The sequence below is a fragment of the Platichthys flesus genome, chromosome 8, assembly GCF_949316205.1.
Source record: "Platichthys flesus chromosome 8, fPlaFle2.1, whole genome shotgun sequence".
Taxonomy (NCBI): domain Eukaryota; kingdom Metazoa; phylum Chordata; class Actinopteri; order Pleuronectiformes; family Pleuronectidae; genus Platichthys; species Platichthys flesus.
This window is the reverse complement of record NC_084952.1, coordinates 7,212,299-7,227,687: the sequence shown is the minus strand read 5'-3', so window position 1 is coordinate 7,227,687 and position 15,389 is coordinate 7,212,299. Positions and strand designations below refer to the sequence as shown.

The following is a 15,389-nucleotide window of genomic DNA, read 5'->3' as shown; positions in this document are numbered from 1 at the left end:
ATTTCTTTTGTATTTAATATTGAATACTTCTACTGTAGGATCAATAATTAAGCTGGTACTGTTATGAATTTGTTAATCTTATCGATTTGATCCATATAATGAAAAATGAGAATGGGGCTTATTACTGTCGCTCTCGCATTTCTGTCACGTGCCACCATCAGACACCTGCTGACTTTTAAGACCACGTACCTGAGTCTAGCAGACAGCGGCCTCCACAGAGTCATGGAGCATTGAATGAATCATGGTCTGGTGCTCTTTCTCGTAAGGCTTTCAGGGATGGAGGTCAGTGCGGCTATTTCAATGGTTCATCTTTGCTCTAATGGAGGCATGGTTGACTAGAGGCATGACAGATACCTGCAGTGAGAGCAACATCGAGCTTATGGCGGACGAAAAACATCTGATGCGTAGTAAAACCCCTTTTCTATTCCCCTGGCTTGAATTGCAGCAGCACCACAGTAGAGACAATCTCTGCAGGATAATGTGGCGTTCTCTGGCTGCACACACTTCTCCTGCACATTTACAAGAGGAGTTAACTGCCAACCCTCAATAATATGGCCCTAAGTGGGAGCAAGGCCAAACCGGGACGCTCTCTCTTTCAACCAGGCTGTGCTGTCACTGTTCAACATCTGTGCCCATGCTTCTCTGTCTATATGTTGACTCATTCATGGCTGTATTTTTATTTATTAAACATTTCTGGGCAAGCTTCCATCAAATCTCTTTTTCTCGCACACTGAGTTAATCTTCTAGACGTTATCTAAGATCACAGGAGAAAAATGAACTACAGATATCAACCCACTTACAATCGTCTTTAAAAGGAGAATCAAATGAATATGATATCTCGGGTTAAAAGACCTTTGTAAATGCTGTGATATTTGTTAACTGGGTCTTTTTTTTTTCATGTTTTAATATGTTGTGTTATTCTTTGATATTTGCCCAGTGATGAGACTTTTCACCTGCAAAACAATTATTTAAAGATAACAAATCATAACCATACATACTTACACACATATATATGCTTAGATAAATATAAATAACATATTAGGAGGTAGATGCATGCAACTACAAGTTGGATGACAACTAAAAGTTATATTCATTTGAACCAAATTACTGTTTATTTTCTAATTTGGTATAAAATATCAGTAAATAGTGAAAAGGTCCTGTTCCAGTACCACAACAAAATGATCGTAGAATCAATAATCAAGTTGCTGTTATCCATTTGCATTTATTGACTAATCGCTTAGTCCAGTCGTGCTTCTAGTTTCACTATAGAGAGACACTCAAACCACTTATTGGTTATCAAAGCAGAAAACCCAAAAGGTCAGTTGTTCTCTGCCCTACGACAGGCTTCTATCACACTAGGCCACAGCGCAGCCAAAGAACAGGCATCAAAAGTGTAGAGCAACTAGAGCTCTGGCTGTATAGACAGATTTATAGAAACTATAAAGACCTTTGTATGTGTACAAAGTGAGGGCCATTATACAAAGGAAGCGGAACAGATAAGTAAAACTGAAAGAAAGGGAGTGTAAACAAAGCAACAAAATGCAAAAAAAATGTTTTTCCTTCCAGTGGCTTTGACAAATGGTTCCGACACTGTTCGGGTCAATGCCATTACAACAAAACTTAATATCTAACAACCCTAATCATCTGGTATGCTGACTTCAGATTAAACCCATTAGCCTTCTTATACAACACCTGAGGAGGAAGTCAAGCATTGGCAACGTCAAAAGGCTATTAACGAAAACCGCAGCCATGTTTACGTAAAAAGCTTTGTGCTAGACGTCGCTGCAGCCTCTGTGAGGACTGACACTTCAAACACATGAGACTTGTTTCTACTGTAGATTCTGTGTAACTGTATTCAGGTCAGCTACCAGCTACAGCAGGATATTTCATCGCCATGCTCCATTTGACCCGCGTCCTTTCTACCTGTCATAATTCTTTTTATCGATGCCAGCCTAGCTTTCCCCCTGTGTCACTATTGACTTCTCCATTATTCTACTTTATGTACAAATAACTCACGGACGGCAGCGACAATTAGGCCACGGTTCCAACGCAGAATCTAAGACTTGTTTTAAAAGGTGCACATCACAGCCTGCGCCCCGAGTGGCCAACCTTTGTGTACACAGCGCGCAAAGTGTAACTTGGTAAAGACACTGTCATCTCGCTCCTCCACCCACACACCAGAAGAATATCCTCACTCGGGCGAGAGCAGGGAGAGAGGGAGGGAGATACTGAATAAAAGATAGGAAGTGGAATTCATTGTTCAAAAAGGAAATTGCTTGGCATGTAATTAGACTTTAGCAGCCAGAGTACATCTGTCCTTCATAAGTGTCCTGGAGAGAAATAAGCCATTTTCAGACGTGACCTCCAGACAGTGACCAGAAAAAGTCGCATATGCCTTTTCTCATATGGAGTGCACAGCAGGAGACAGTCAGACCGGTCACACCAACAGGACAATGTCCGGAACAGTCAGGTGAGGGGGGGCACCTTGGTGGAGCATGCAGAGGGCAGGACTGACATGAATTATAAACTCCTGCAGCAAAAAACATGTTTTTGTTTACAGCACATTGACACTGACGTCGGCTCTTCTCACCAAAGGCTCTCGAATCACGTTGCCTTGCCAAGCTGCTATCTTTAGCGCCTATGTGTCTGACAATTTCTTTTTCTCAATTTTGTCTCCGTCACATATCAGTAACGTCATCAACACGCCCACTCACATGGGCTCACTCATACATTGGCAGAAGAAGTTCTGCAAAATGTGTAGAGAAACTGACATGATATCACATTTGGACTCCAGAAAACAAGTTCATTGCATGTCTGAAAGCAGCTATAAAGAAAGAGAAACATATAGAATTGAAGCAGACTATGTCCTCATCCGTCAGGAATCGTAATTGTATGACATCATTTTGAGTCTGTCCTGGCAGCCATTGTAAGAGAGCAGGGAGATGAGTGTCCATTAGAAAATGGCTTTGATTAAGAAAAGATGCATTTATACATAAAAACAGGTCAGAATCCCTGCGGTGATTAGAAGTCATTAATAAGAGGATTTGAATGAAATGAGAAAATAAAGAAAAAACAATTAGTAAAAGAGTCAAACTATATTTCATAAAAGTTGCACAAATTAGCATACATTTTCCAACTCTGATTAGTCAAAGATTTATCGCAAACCATTGGCAATCTCTCAGGTTATTTTCTAAGTAAAACTGTCAAAACAAAATACTAAAAATATAACATCTTTTGATTTTAGACAGCTTGTCTAAAATTATTTGAATAATCGGCAGGCTGGATAATGAAAGAATCTTGAGTTGCGTCTTTAATATATGATATTTATGTTAATAAGTTTAAACAACTGCAAGTTCTTACTAAGATAAGAGCAAGAAGTTGCTGTCAACGTCAGACAAAGTCATAAAATGTAGCTTATCTTTAAAATGCTTAAATTTCACTTGCAGCTTTATGATGAAGCCAAAACCCACACAAGTACTTCCCTTTATAGACAAGGTTTTTGTCCATAATGCAAATACCCAATGCACTTCATATGTCCTTGCAAGCATCAACAAGTTGTATATAAACATTTACTTTTCCGAAGTACGCTGCATTTCCCTTGACAAAAAGTGTGGCCTATAAATAAAGTTTCTTGGATGGTTTGTGTTTCTTCAAACAGGAGTCAGGGAACACGGTCAGCCACAGAGCTGCTGTCCCATGACATGTTGAGGTTCAGAGCCTTCGCTCAAAAGTAATAAAAAAAAAGTCTAGCTTGTATTGTTTTTCCAAATGTGATCCCTCTTTCTGTACCACCTCTCTCATGGTTTGTATTCTGCAACACAGTATGGCTTTCAGAAAAGACTACTTTACGGCAATTGAACAGCCCTGACATCAAACACTCTCTTGGTTGTGTATAAACAAGGAATAACATGAATTAATTATGGCTGGGTGGCATCCGATGAGTACAGACTACCTCCCGATACCCAAGGAATTCCTCTCAGAAGTTCAAAGAAACGTAGATACCCAAAAACGAAAGGAAGGTAAATGAACATTCAAAAAGTAGAAGGAACGACCCTCTGTACAGAAATGAGACAGTAATTCTGTGTATTGTTTTGACCTCTCATCCTCTCGCTGGTGCAATAACTACATCAGTGATGTCTTAAATCTGTACGAGAAGCCGTTTGCAATATCTGTGCCTCATGATCTGACCGTGGTGATAATGAAAGCTGAACTTCAACTGGCATTAGCGGTCGGTCCCTGCAGACTGTTTATTTCTTCACGTGGCGGCTCCAGTGACTTTAACGTGATCACAAAATGGGAAAACAGAGATGTTGAAGCATTTATCTGAGTGGGGAGTGCCATTAGAGAGAGAAAACTGTATCTGGATATTACATCTTTTGCCTCGTGTTTGTGTTATTGTTCCAGCTAAACTTCTTTAGTTCAGAATTTGTTCTTCTTTTGATGCTTTTTTGCAGTTACCAACATCTTTAAGTGCATTAACACCTCCCTCTGGATCAGAGAACAGTAAGCCATGATTTACAACAACAAAAATAGATTTAAATCTGATTTATTTTACCTGCTAACAGAGGCAGAATTTAGCTAAATGTAAATTAAAGTGCTCCTAATCTTATTTGGATTTAGAAAAACTTAGAATTAAACCGTAGAAACTTTTTCTTCAAACAGCTCAGGTATGATTATTATAATTCATGAAGGTTTAAAATGGGATGAAAACACCTGATCTTTTCTGCACTCGTACCTTGTGCAGAGGCCTCTCACAGAGGAATGTGAAAAGGGGGTGTTGAAGAAGGATGGCAGGATGATGAAGAGGAAGAGCAAAGGCAGAGGAGACGCTCAGCACTAATGTCAGGAGGTGGGAAGCAGCTGGTGTGGATCCGTTAACCTGGCTGGAAACTGAGAGTGAAGACAGGGCGATCGAGGAGGGAGGGAGCGGCGGAGGGAGGGAGGGAGGAGTGTTGATGGAAGAGGAGAGAAGCCGTCGGTTCTCTGTGTGATGCCGGGTCGACTGTGAGAAGTGTTGCACGGCATACCAGCTACAGACATAACAACACTTTGCTGTTGAAGATGGTTACCCGCACAATTTAACACTAGAGAACGACAGCATTTTAATTTGTGCTGTATTTCCTATGAGTTGCATCGAGGCGGCTATCGTGACAACAATGTGTTTCCTGAGTTTAACGGATGTGGAGAAGCAGAGAGTTTAAATAGGGAAACACCGAATATGCTGTCATGTTATATCATATCAACACATCCAATTATAGTACAGGGAGGAAGTATTATAATGTGGGCCGAAAAGTCTCCTAATACAGTTTTAATGGGGTTTAAACCACCCGAGGTTAAACAAAATCCAAAACTCAATCATTCATAGTGGTGTATCCTAACAAGCCTCACCCACTTAGACTATCATAAATAATTAGTTTGGTAATCCGACCTATCAGAGAGTGGATATTATTATATCGTATTATTATTATTATGTCTCAGATGTGTAGACATCTAGTCATCGCTAGTGGCCTCAGTATTGAAAGCATCATGGCCCTGACTTCAGTAAGATGACTTGACCTCGACGGGAGGACACGGCAGATTCTTATTACAAGTGCAAACGGATATTATAGATTTTCTGGAAACTGGAAACTTCAGGCTTAGTTTTGAGTTAACAAATCCTCAAAAAGTAAATAGAAAGAATCGAAGAGAATAATCAGAATTTGGGGACTCTTAATACAAAACTGCTTATTTGTTAAACTCTGGGCTGCAGGCCATATCCTGATTATAAAAATCAATTTAGCAAAGTTGCAGAGATAATAACACAAATGGATCAGACAGTATTAATGGAAAGAGAACTGCTGGAGGACAGTTTACTAGGCCTTGTCTCTGAGGCTGAAGGATAAAGAGACAACCTCGTTTGCACAGCTAATTGTTTATCTTCCCTCGTTGTTGGGCCTGAATGAAGGAAACAGCGAGGGAGAAGGTCCATGTGCAGGATTTTTCTTTATAACTTTGAAGGAGCAGAGGACTTAAGGCCAGGTGAACATTTCTGTTTTGATATTAGTCCTTTTCCAGTCGGAGCCTTGCTTGGGGTCTCACCATTAGCTTTAGGGTGAGTCTGCGGAGCAGAGCAGAGCACAGTGCCTTCTGGCACGGTGAATTATTTAGACCTCCCATGTCTGTAGGCTTTGTGAGATGAGGTGAAGTGGCACTGGATCCCTGACCACTGCAGCGTGGAGTGCCCGGAAGCGAGAGAGCACAATTTCAAAAATGATGGTGGCGAGAAACGGTAAAAAGGTGATGAAGGGATGAGCCTCAATTAAATATCCTTGCTTGATAATGATCGGATCATGTAACGAGTACATAGGATCTGGAAATCTCTGCTTTCACCTGGATGAAAGACAATCTGGTACGATCATGAAAAACTACAGACGAACACTTTGCTAAATGCTCAAAAAGGCTGGATATGCCAATGCAAGCACAAATCGTTATCTCTCCCCGAGGAGCAGTAGAGACAAGTGGACTGTTATGTTCCGACTGAAGCAGACGAATCCCACATGAATGAGGGGAGGTGGGCTCCATTGCAGCTTGTCATGCATTTCAATCGCTATTCTCTCAGAGAGTTCCTCATACACTGTGAAGAGGCACGCGGCCTCTCCTTTCCAAACAGACGTACTTGAAAATCACCACGTCATTAAACTTCACGCCCCCGCCCGGCATTTCTGCATTCATGCTACTGAGATAACATTTTCATTTTTTAAACTTCAGTCTGTCGTCCTGAGTCTCCCATCAATCAGCATCACCCTAAATCTTCTGTGTCAGCGCGTGGCCTCAGCGTCACATAGACTGACATCCAGCTGTAGATCTCCCACCAGCCTCGGCAAACAGCAATCAGGACATTCTGTACTGTCTCTCTCCCTCTCTCTCACACACACACACAAATAAACACATACATACATACGTAGACACACACAGACCTCTCAGGGACAATGACATTGCCATATATCTCAATGGACTGTCATCTCTGACAGCTTAAGTAGCCCATTACATTATTTACCTTCCAACAGCTCTTGCTGCCAGTAGTGGGTCATTGACATCACATTACTTTTTTTTTCTGCTAAAATCCATTTTTTTCTCCAAACGGACAATACGCCACAAAAGAGAAATTCTGGTACGAGTGATACCGGTAACTTTTCGAATTCTACTCTTTTCTAATCCAGTTTACTGAAGTGTAGCTTGTTTCTGGGGGTTTTGAGCCTCTTCATAGAAAAAAGGCAGCAGGACTGAAAACCGTTCATCACGAGGAGGCTTGAGTAAAAAGACAAGAGTGTGGACCACACACGGCCAGAGGAGACCTTGTGCTGACTTAATGGTTCCAGGAATACAAACCCCTGCCACGGACAAGGTCAGTGAGGATTTCTTCAGTACATGGCTGTCACCTGTAAAAAAAACAGTAGCTAACAAGAGTACAGAGAGGAAAATAGAAGGATTCTGCTCAAGTATTGTGTCATTAAAACCAGCCTGTCTATTCCAGGCTAAATTTACAGAGAAACAAAACAAGACTATATTTAAAACTGAAACTTTCCCTTTAATTTTCCCCTTTTAATGCGAATCTGACCGAGCCAATTAGCATCTCAGAGCTTGTGGCTTCCGATTACATTACAACTTTTGAAGGCAAAGTAGAAAAACAAAATGATTATGACTAGAAACCAAAGTTCCTCACCAGAAGCGGTGCAGATAGGAATAAATGCATAATAGTGAAGTTGAGGCTACTGGCTTTCAAGAGTAGCTTACGCACAGTTTGAACTTTGTGGGCCCTCAAAGACTTTGACGTATAATTACACAGTTTAATGGAAATCTGTCCTGGTGCCCAGTTTGATGGTTGTTTAGCAGAGTCAGCCCCCAAAACTGCGTCCTCCAAGTGGATGGCACATTTGCCAAAACAAAAAATCTAAATACACATTAAATACATTTTTTCTCTAAGAGGGTTTCAGTCATTTTAGATAGTTGTTATCCAGATTTTAACTTTAATGTTAGTTATTCTGGTAAGTTTGGTTCGAATTTGTCTGATCCCGATTGGGGCGAGCGCATCGACTGGACCTCAACGCCGCCTCCAGGATCATTACTGTGCAAACTCTGGCTCCAACTGATGGCAAATAATGGCGACACACTGTGTGGGATATTTCAGCATAATATTGCTGCTCCCCAGCTGCTCACCGATGCCACTATGTATCATTACTTTCCTTTTGCTCATTGGCATTAACCTTTCTCCCAAAGAATCAATAGCATTGTATTTAACACCTCTGTCATTGCTCCCACTAAAGGTTAATGCACAACAGATTGGATTGGTGAGAATGCAATTCTTCTATTTTGCCGAAACTGCATCTATGAATGGCCCTTTGTGTTGAATGCAATTAATTGATTTTCAACACAAAAACATGACTGATGCAACTTATCGTTCCTGGCATTAAATATGCTTCGGATGAATTCATGCACGTGAAAATGCATTGAAAATGTGCCTCGGTTCTCATCACTATTATTTCAATAGTGAGTCAAACATTTTGTTACAATGTTACACACAACCTATTTGGCCAAAGGCCAAGTGTTCTCCTTCAAAGACAAATTCCACATAAACAAAGTTGTTTACAACTGCGGAGACACAAACGGTTTCTAAAGGAAGTCTCTATCTGACTGATCCTTGTCCTGGTGTCACATATGTCTTGTCTAATGTAACCCTATTCCTTCTAGCCACTGACATCCTTTCATTTATTTTGGGATTTATTATAGCAGATCTATTTCTGGTTAATGTTTGTACTATTACTGAGTGCCAGAGTTGACTGGACCTTTGCTTTTCACAGCTGTGGGACCTCTTCGCTCGAGGAAATGAAAAATCACAGTTAGCAATAAATCCTAAATGTTTTACAGTTCCCTGTATTTAATCCTACTTGTATTCCTTTTAATTCAAAATGTTTTTATGATGGCTTTTAAATTCTTCTGCATCTCTGATTATTTGTTTCAAACTGCTTAACGGATAAAGACTATTATTAGTATTGCATCAACATAACAGATGTGAGGTAGTAAAACCCTGCTTGTGCAGGTTCTAAATGACTTCTATATTCATTGAAAGAGTGGAAATGCTGCTCCACTAAAAAAATAGGCTAGATTTCAAAATATCCTTCTCTTCGCCACCTGCAGCTTTAATGCAGCAGGACTTGAGGGGAAATGGGCAGCTCTGGCTGTGTTATAAAACAGATTAAAATAACACAATAAGGAAAATCCTTGCAGTGTGGCTGCTGCCCCGAGGCAACACTTTCTATGGATTTTTTAATAGACACACACACACACATAGTGGGTAACCTAAACACACAAAATAAAAAATGGACAAGACCTCATCTCCAACTGAGAAGTGAAAATTTTGTAAAAAAAAACTATTGAATTTGATCGTGAAGAAAATGTTCAAATAACAAACTATTCAGTGCCTCAATTTTTATGTGGATGCAAAACTGTTATTTTTTCATTTGCTTGGGAAAAATACATACACTTAGTTTCCAACCGATTTAATTTCCCTGGAGGCATTTCATGTTCATTTTAATAAAGATATCAAGTTAATCGCATGTGAATTGAGTGGATGACATGAGCAGCATCTATTTTGGCAGAGTGAACAGAATATCCGTTAAATGAATAACTAACACTCTTTCTAACTGGTTACTGTAAGAGCTCTTAATTATGTTTATTGTCTGGTTTTGGTGTGGCGCTCTAATGATTATTTGTAAATGATCTATTAGCAGGGTGATATTCATTCTGGAAGAACTTTAATTCCTCACCAGCAAAATCAGACCGTCTGTTTTCTTGTTGACTCCTTAAGTTCCAAATCCATTATTGAAAGGAAATCAGAAGTGTAACGTCAATGCAAAGTGAACGTGTCTCTCAGGATGTTTACACAAATGGAATATAGATTAAAATGTGTAAAGACGACTGTAATGAGAGAAAGCATTAGGGTCCATAAACAAGACTTGAATGTGTGATGAGTTGTGCTCCATCAGAGAACTCGCAGACCCGACAGACGGTCAGTGTCAGACCCTGATAAGAGAATAAATCTCCAGCTGAGCTTGAACTTATATCCTGTTGCTGGAATTTAAAACCCAATGTTCAACCCGGCAAACTGCTGTAACTGACGGCACGACTCGGGCACAGGTTTGATATCTGAAGCTTAATTTAAAAAAGCTTGGTTGTGCAGCTGTCGTCTCCTCCTAAAAACGGATCCCTCCATCCATTACCTATACAGCGTATCCTGCAATGGTCACAAGGAGGCAGGAGCCAAGCTGATGAGGGGTGGGGTACATCCTGGACAGGCTGCTTTTCAGAGAGACCCCGGACGAATCTTCCTGCTTTGAGACGACACAGCCAAACACCGTCGTCTAAGGATACATGCTCAAATTGAATTTACCTAGATGTAACTACAGTTATATATATATGTGTAGCCTCTGTGGCTCCACATCACACAGTAAAAAACTGTGGTGGATATAATTAGGTGTCTAGTGTTTTGATTGTGCTGCCAGTGGGTGAAATCTCACCCGAGCAATAAACCTGTGAGCGTCTATGTCAAGAGTCTCTTTAACCTCGTGCATCCAATATACAGCTGAACATGGCTGTTTGAGTAAACCCAGTGTGAGTGGGTTGAGGAGGACAACTTGTTTTTTTTCCTGAACCCAAAAACAATATCCAATCACGTCCATGTCCTCCCTCCAGACAGAATGCCAGGTGACATGCAAATGATGAGTGAAAACTCATGTCGGAGCTGTGTAAACAAGAGTTGACATGGGTTCCATTAGTGGGAGTGCAAACGTCTCATCACAGCAGAATTTATTTATAAATAAATATAAAGAATCTTTAAAAGGCACTTTCACATTATACAAGAGGGTATTTCAACTCCCTGCATTATTTAATACTTGAGGAACAAAGTTTCCCCAAGTCACCGATAAAAATAACTCGCTGCAGAGTGACGGTCTGGGATGATACAGAGAGGAAACGTGATTGTCTGTCCACCAGTAGCACAAACTATATTTACACTTTGCTCATGCTTCTTCACCTTGAGGCTTTCTGACAGGCTTTTATCCGAGAACACAAACCCACATGTTCCAGTGCTCATAGTTACAACTGTGGCTCTCAATGCTTTTTTTCCTGAGTTTTGACTGTCTTTGCTTCTCCTCATGTTGTGAAGATAAGACAACAGAAGGACAAATTACACAGTATCTGTTCCTGTCGGTAGAAACCTGCTTGACTGTACCCACGGTGTGGTTTTGCATTACGGTGATGATATTATGACGGCTTTCAAGGTTGTCGGGGGAAATCTGACGAGCGAGCTCTCATTGCTCAAATTCAAATTAGAATCTTACACTTGAAAAACCTGAGTGTCTCACGACATTTACACACTCTCTTTCATAAATCTGCATAAATTAAGAGGAGGGGTCCATTTATTTATTGTTAAACTTCATAAAGACCTGGTTTTAACCCAGGACTCTGTACTGGTTTCTTCAGGTTGTGTGTAGTCTGGTTATTGTGGTGCTATCAAGTATCTTAAGCAATGGGGGCTTGTTACTACAGGGGCTCTGGGCCAAATGAGAGCTAATGTTGGTCCATACATTTTTAGCAACCACTGGACCTGAGGCTGCTCTTTGATTTGTTGTTGCAGAATTCCCATGAGCCCCAGACACTCCCACTTTTATCTATAGCCAATAGGTATTGTTTTGTTATTCAAATTTTGATGTGATTTAGTCGACCCGCTCTTGATATGAGAAATAGAGTTGACTGACTGGATGTGGTGTATGTAATGCCTTTTACTGCCCCCCCCACCACACACTCTTTCAAAGTGTCTGCACGGAGGAACTGTGTAAAACCACCGGGGTGCCAGACCTAAAACAACCGTCTGAAAAATGCAGACGACATGAAAGTTGTCACAGTCACTTAGACACAATGAGGCTACATTTTTGCAGTGGGCTTAGCATTGCTCAGCAGATTGTGTATTGTGTTGTTTTTGATGAGTCTAGCTTCATAATGTTTGCCCCCCCCCCATAATATTATCACCAAGCGCCACTGATCTCAAGGTCAGTTTAAAGTGAGTCTTTTGGGGTTAGTCATACCTAAAAGTGCTTCTCAAAAACCCTGTTTAACTATGGGAGTTACTGATGGCTTGTGTAATTTGTATTACTGCTCACAGTGGAAATACATTTCTGGAAATGAATGAAAATTTGTCAAAAGATCTGCAAATTTCGACTTGAGAAACCGGCTGTGATCTAAATCTTCTGTCAAGCAGCTGATGTGGCAGATAAAAAGGAAACGAAGACACTTTCACAGACAGAGCGAGTGCTGCACTGATAGACAAGCTACACTGATGTGGGATTCACAATGTATCAGGCTTGACTAATATTTCAACCTTTATTGGAGATTCCCTCTCTGTATGATGACTTGATCTTCGAGATCACTTGTGTGGAGATTCGGGAATTTCTCCTCCCTCGGCCGACTGTGACTCAAGTTTAATCATCATTTAAGAGAAAATGCTCTTAAACCTCTCGTTCCAAAACCTTGACTTAAAGAGGGTTATTGTTTTTTATTATAAAACATCTCCTGGGGAAAATGCTTCCATTTCCATCAGTATCACAGAGATGTTGCACCTCAGCAGGGTTGTGGGGCGCTCCGTGGCTCGAGTGATTCTTTTGACTTCATCTCAGCTCTTTAAACCGCTGAGGTGAAACTAAATCCATTCTGAACACAAGCATTTCACCCTCTTCATTACAAGATACTGTGTGTTCTGTATGGGTTAGGGTTAGGGTTAGGGTTAACCCAAAATGTCTTTTAACAACTAACACGTCTGCTTGTTGTTGTGCTACGTTGGAAAAATGGTTCCCTTTGCTAATGGTCTCAGTTTCACAGATTACGAGGCTTCCGACATCTGAACAAATCAATGAATTGGATAGAAACAGGCTATTTATTTGACAGTCATCTATGATGCATTATCTAATTACAGCTTGACATGGTCAGTGAATTAAAAAAATAAATTAAAGTCGATCAGAAACGTGAACTCCTCCGTGTGAAGATGTAAAGAAAAGATGGATAGTAGATTAGGGCTGTGTAAGTGGGGAGCCTTAATCCAGTCCAATTAGCATCGCCAAGAAAGGAGAGAACATGGAGCAACATCTCTCCGTCTTAAGGGCCCTCTTCTTTCTATTACTTACCAAGCGATTAATTAGTCAGTACTTCTTTAATTCTTTAATGAGAAAGTCCTTCTTTAATTTGACACATTACTAGGCAACGCATTGCTAAATCAAATTAATGTTTAATTATGCACACTCACATCTCACATACACGCTGGTGACCACAGACACTCTCCTCTCTGTGTGTGTGTGACAGGTCAGTGTGTGTGTGTGTGTCTGTGTGTTTGTGTAGGTGAGAAAGCTGAAGGCGTGTTGCGGTTGTGACTGACAGGTGGTGTTGGCAAGGTAACAGACAGTCAGACACATAATCTCAGCGTTGCAGTTTCCTCCTGCAGCAGCCTGACCTCCAAACCTGAGCCAGAGCCTCAGGACGAAGCAGGCTAATCAAAAACAACAAAGACTCAACTCAGCCTCTTTTTCTTTTCCACGCCGTTACCCACCCGGAGGATTACGCAACAATTCCCATCACAGTTATTTGATGCTGGCTGATGAAGGGGGGAGACGCAAGGTAGGAAATCTAGCTGTCGTAGCAAAGCTCGGCAGATGCCTGCATTTAAAATTCAACAAGACTGAGGGCACAATGCTGGTGATGTGAGACCAAAGCGTAATCCTGCTCCTGTGGGTCTCCAAAAATTAAGCCGAGGCATATTTATCGCCCCCTGGTGGCTGGCTGCAGTATAGGTCATAAACCACACCTACTCCATGTAAGTGGATGGGACATGAGCAAACAATTGTTCCGTTAAGTTTGGTTTTAATGAGTTATTTAACACTAAAAAAACAGGGTTCATCAGCTGACACTGACTCGCCATGGTTGAACCACAATACCAAGGTCCTATCACTGGATTGGTGCAGTACAGCCTCAAGCTGTGAATGAGCAAGATGGCAGCATTTGTATCCAGGCTGTTTTGCCTTAATTTTATGATAGTGGGAGGAAGGGGAGCCACAACGTCCATCTTTATTTAGAGTCTATGATCAATACGTGTTTGTTGTAGGTGTTGTCCATACCTGGAGGCAGGATGGTTCTCTTTCTCTTTTTGCTGTTCTCAGCTGTGTTTTCCAGAGAAGGACACTCCGTCAGCAGTGGCCCGCTGGAACCGTTGAAGTGGAGAGGGTCGTTGCTGCCTGATGGATCAAAGGGCATGGCGTTGAGACCTGGAGGACAAAGATAACACAGAGACGCCACGTTAGAGGAAAGGCTCCATACCAGAGGGAAAAACACTGTGAAACATGAAAGAGAGAATACAACAAGTCCAGATTCACTTGCTTTTCATGTTGGCTTCATGAAGACACACAACACTGAAAAACAAATCAACCACAGAAGCAATATTCAATAGAGGCAATAATCAGGATTGAAAATTCAGAGCTTTATTAGGTTATTTGTTGATATTATTTGTATTTCTCTTCATGAGCCAACATCTCACTTGTGGACAGTTGCTCAGACAAAAACAAGTATGTGTCATCTTGATGCTGTGGAAAATGTTGGCTTTTTTTTCATAATTTCTTGGTTAATACGTTAAAAGTTTCCAAATCATCCCCGAAAGAAAACCATATTCTTGCAGCTCAAATAAAATGTTAACATTTATAGAGAAAGTAAATACTTGGAACTTAAGTTGAAAAGTTTTTTTTTTGTGCCTGAATATTCTCAAAGGAGAGACTGACTTCTGGATCTTTACACAGTCACAAGCATGATTCCCTTCTCTTCCTATTAGGGTCATTTTAACAAGCCCAAGAACTAATAATAACAAAATAATATAAAATATGGTGCAGACAAATGATATCAATCTGAACAGACGCAGTGAACACTAACGACTTTGATGCTCCATCCCAAAATAGCACTTCTTCAAAAGCAGCATCTCATCCTCATTTGATCATCGATGTAAAAGTAGTTTGACACAGCTTGAAAGATTCAAGCTCAGATATTCTGTATAATGGGGCCAATTTATCCGACAGTTCAGTGGAAGCAAACTTTCCTCAGCAGCTTTATTATTCTCACTGTTATTTCCACAATCACAGAATCAACAGTCATGTCCTCGATATAACACTTAAATCCATAAGAGATGAAAACGTAAACAACATGCCGATTGCTCCTGAGTCCAAATAAGTGGCAAACAACTTAACTTGTGTTTTCTGCCTAATTACACCAGCCATTGCGCCGCCCTCTAAGAGTTGTGTATTTTCTTTATAATTCAGAGCAGGTTC

General features: G+C 40.8%; 1 protein-coding gene across 3 annotated transcripts in view; it reads right to left on the bottom strand.

The window, feature by feature from the left end:
- Positions 1-15,389, bottom strand: part of enox2 (ecto-NOX disulfide-thiol exchanger 2) — a 163,777-nt gene that overhangs the window by 72,486 nt on the left and 75,902 nt on the right. For all 3 annotated transcript variants that reach the window (XM_062394409.1, XM_062394411.1, XM_062394410.1), the window contains one exon: positions 14,196-14,342. In XM_062394409.1, the coding sequence (XP_062250393.1) occupies positions 14,196-14,342 (147 nt within the window). The remainder of the gene's footprint in view (positions 1-14,195; positions 14,343-15,389) is intronic.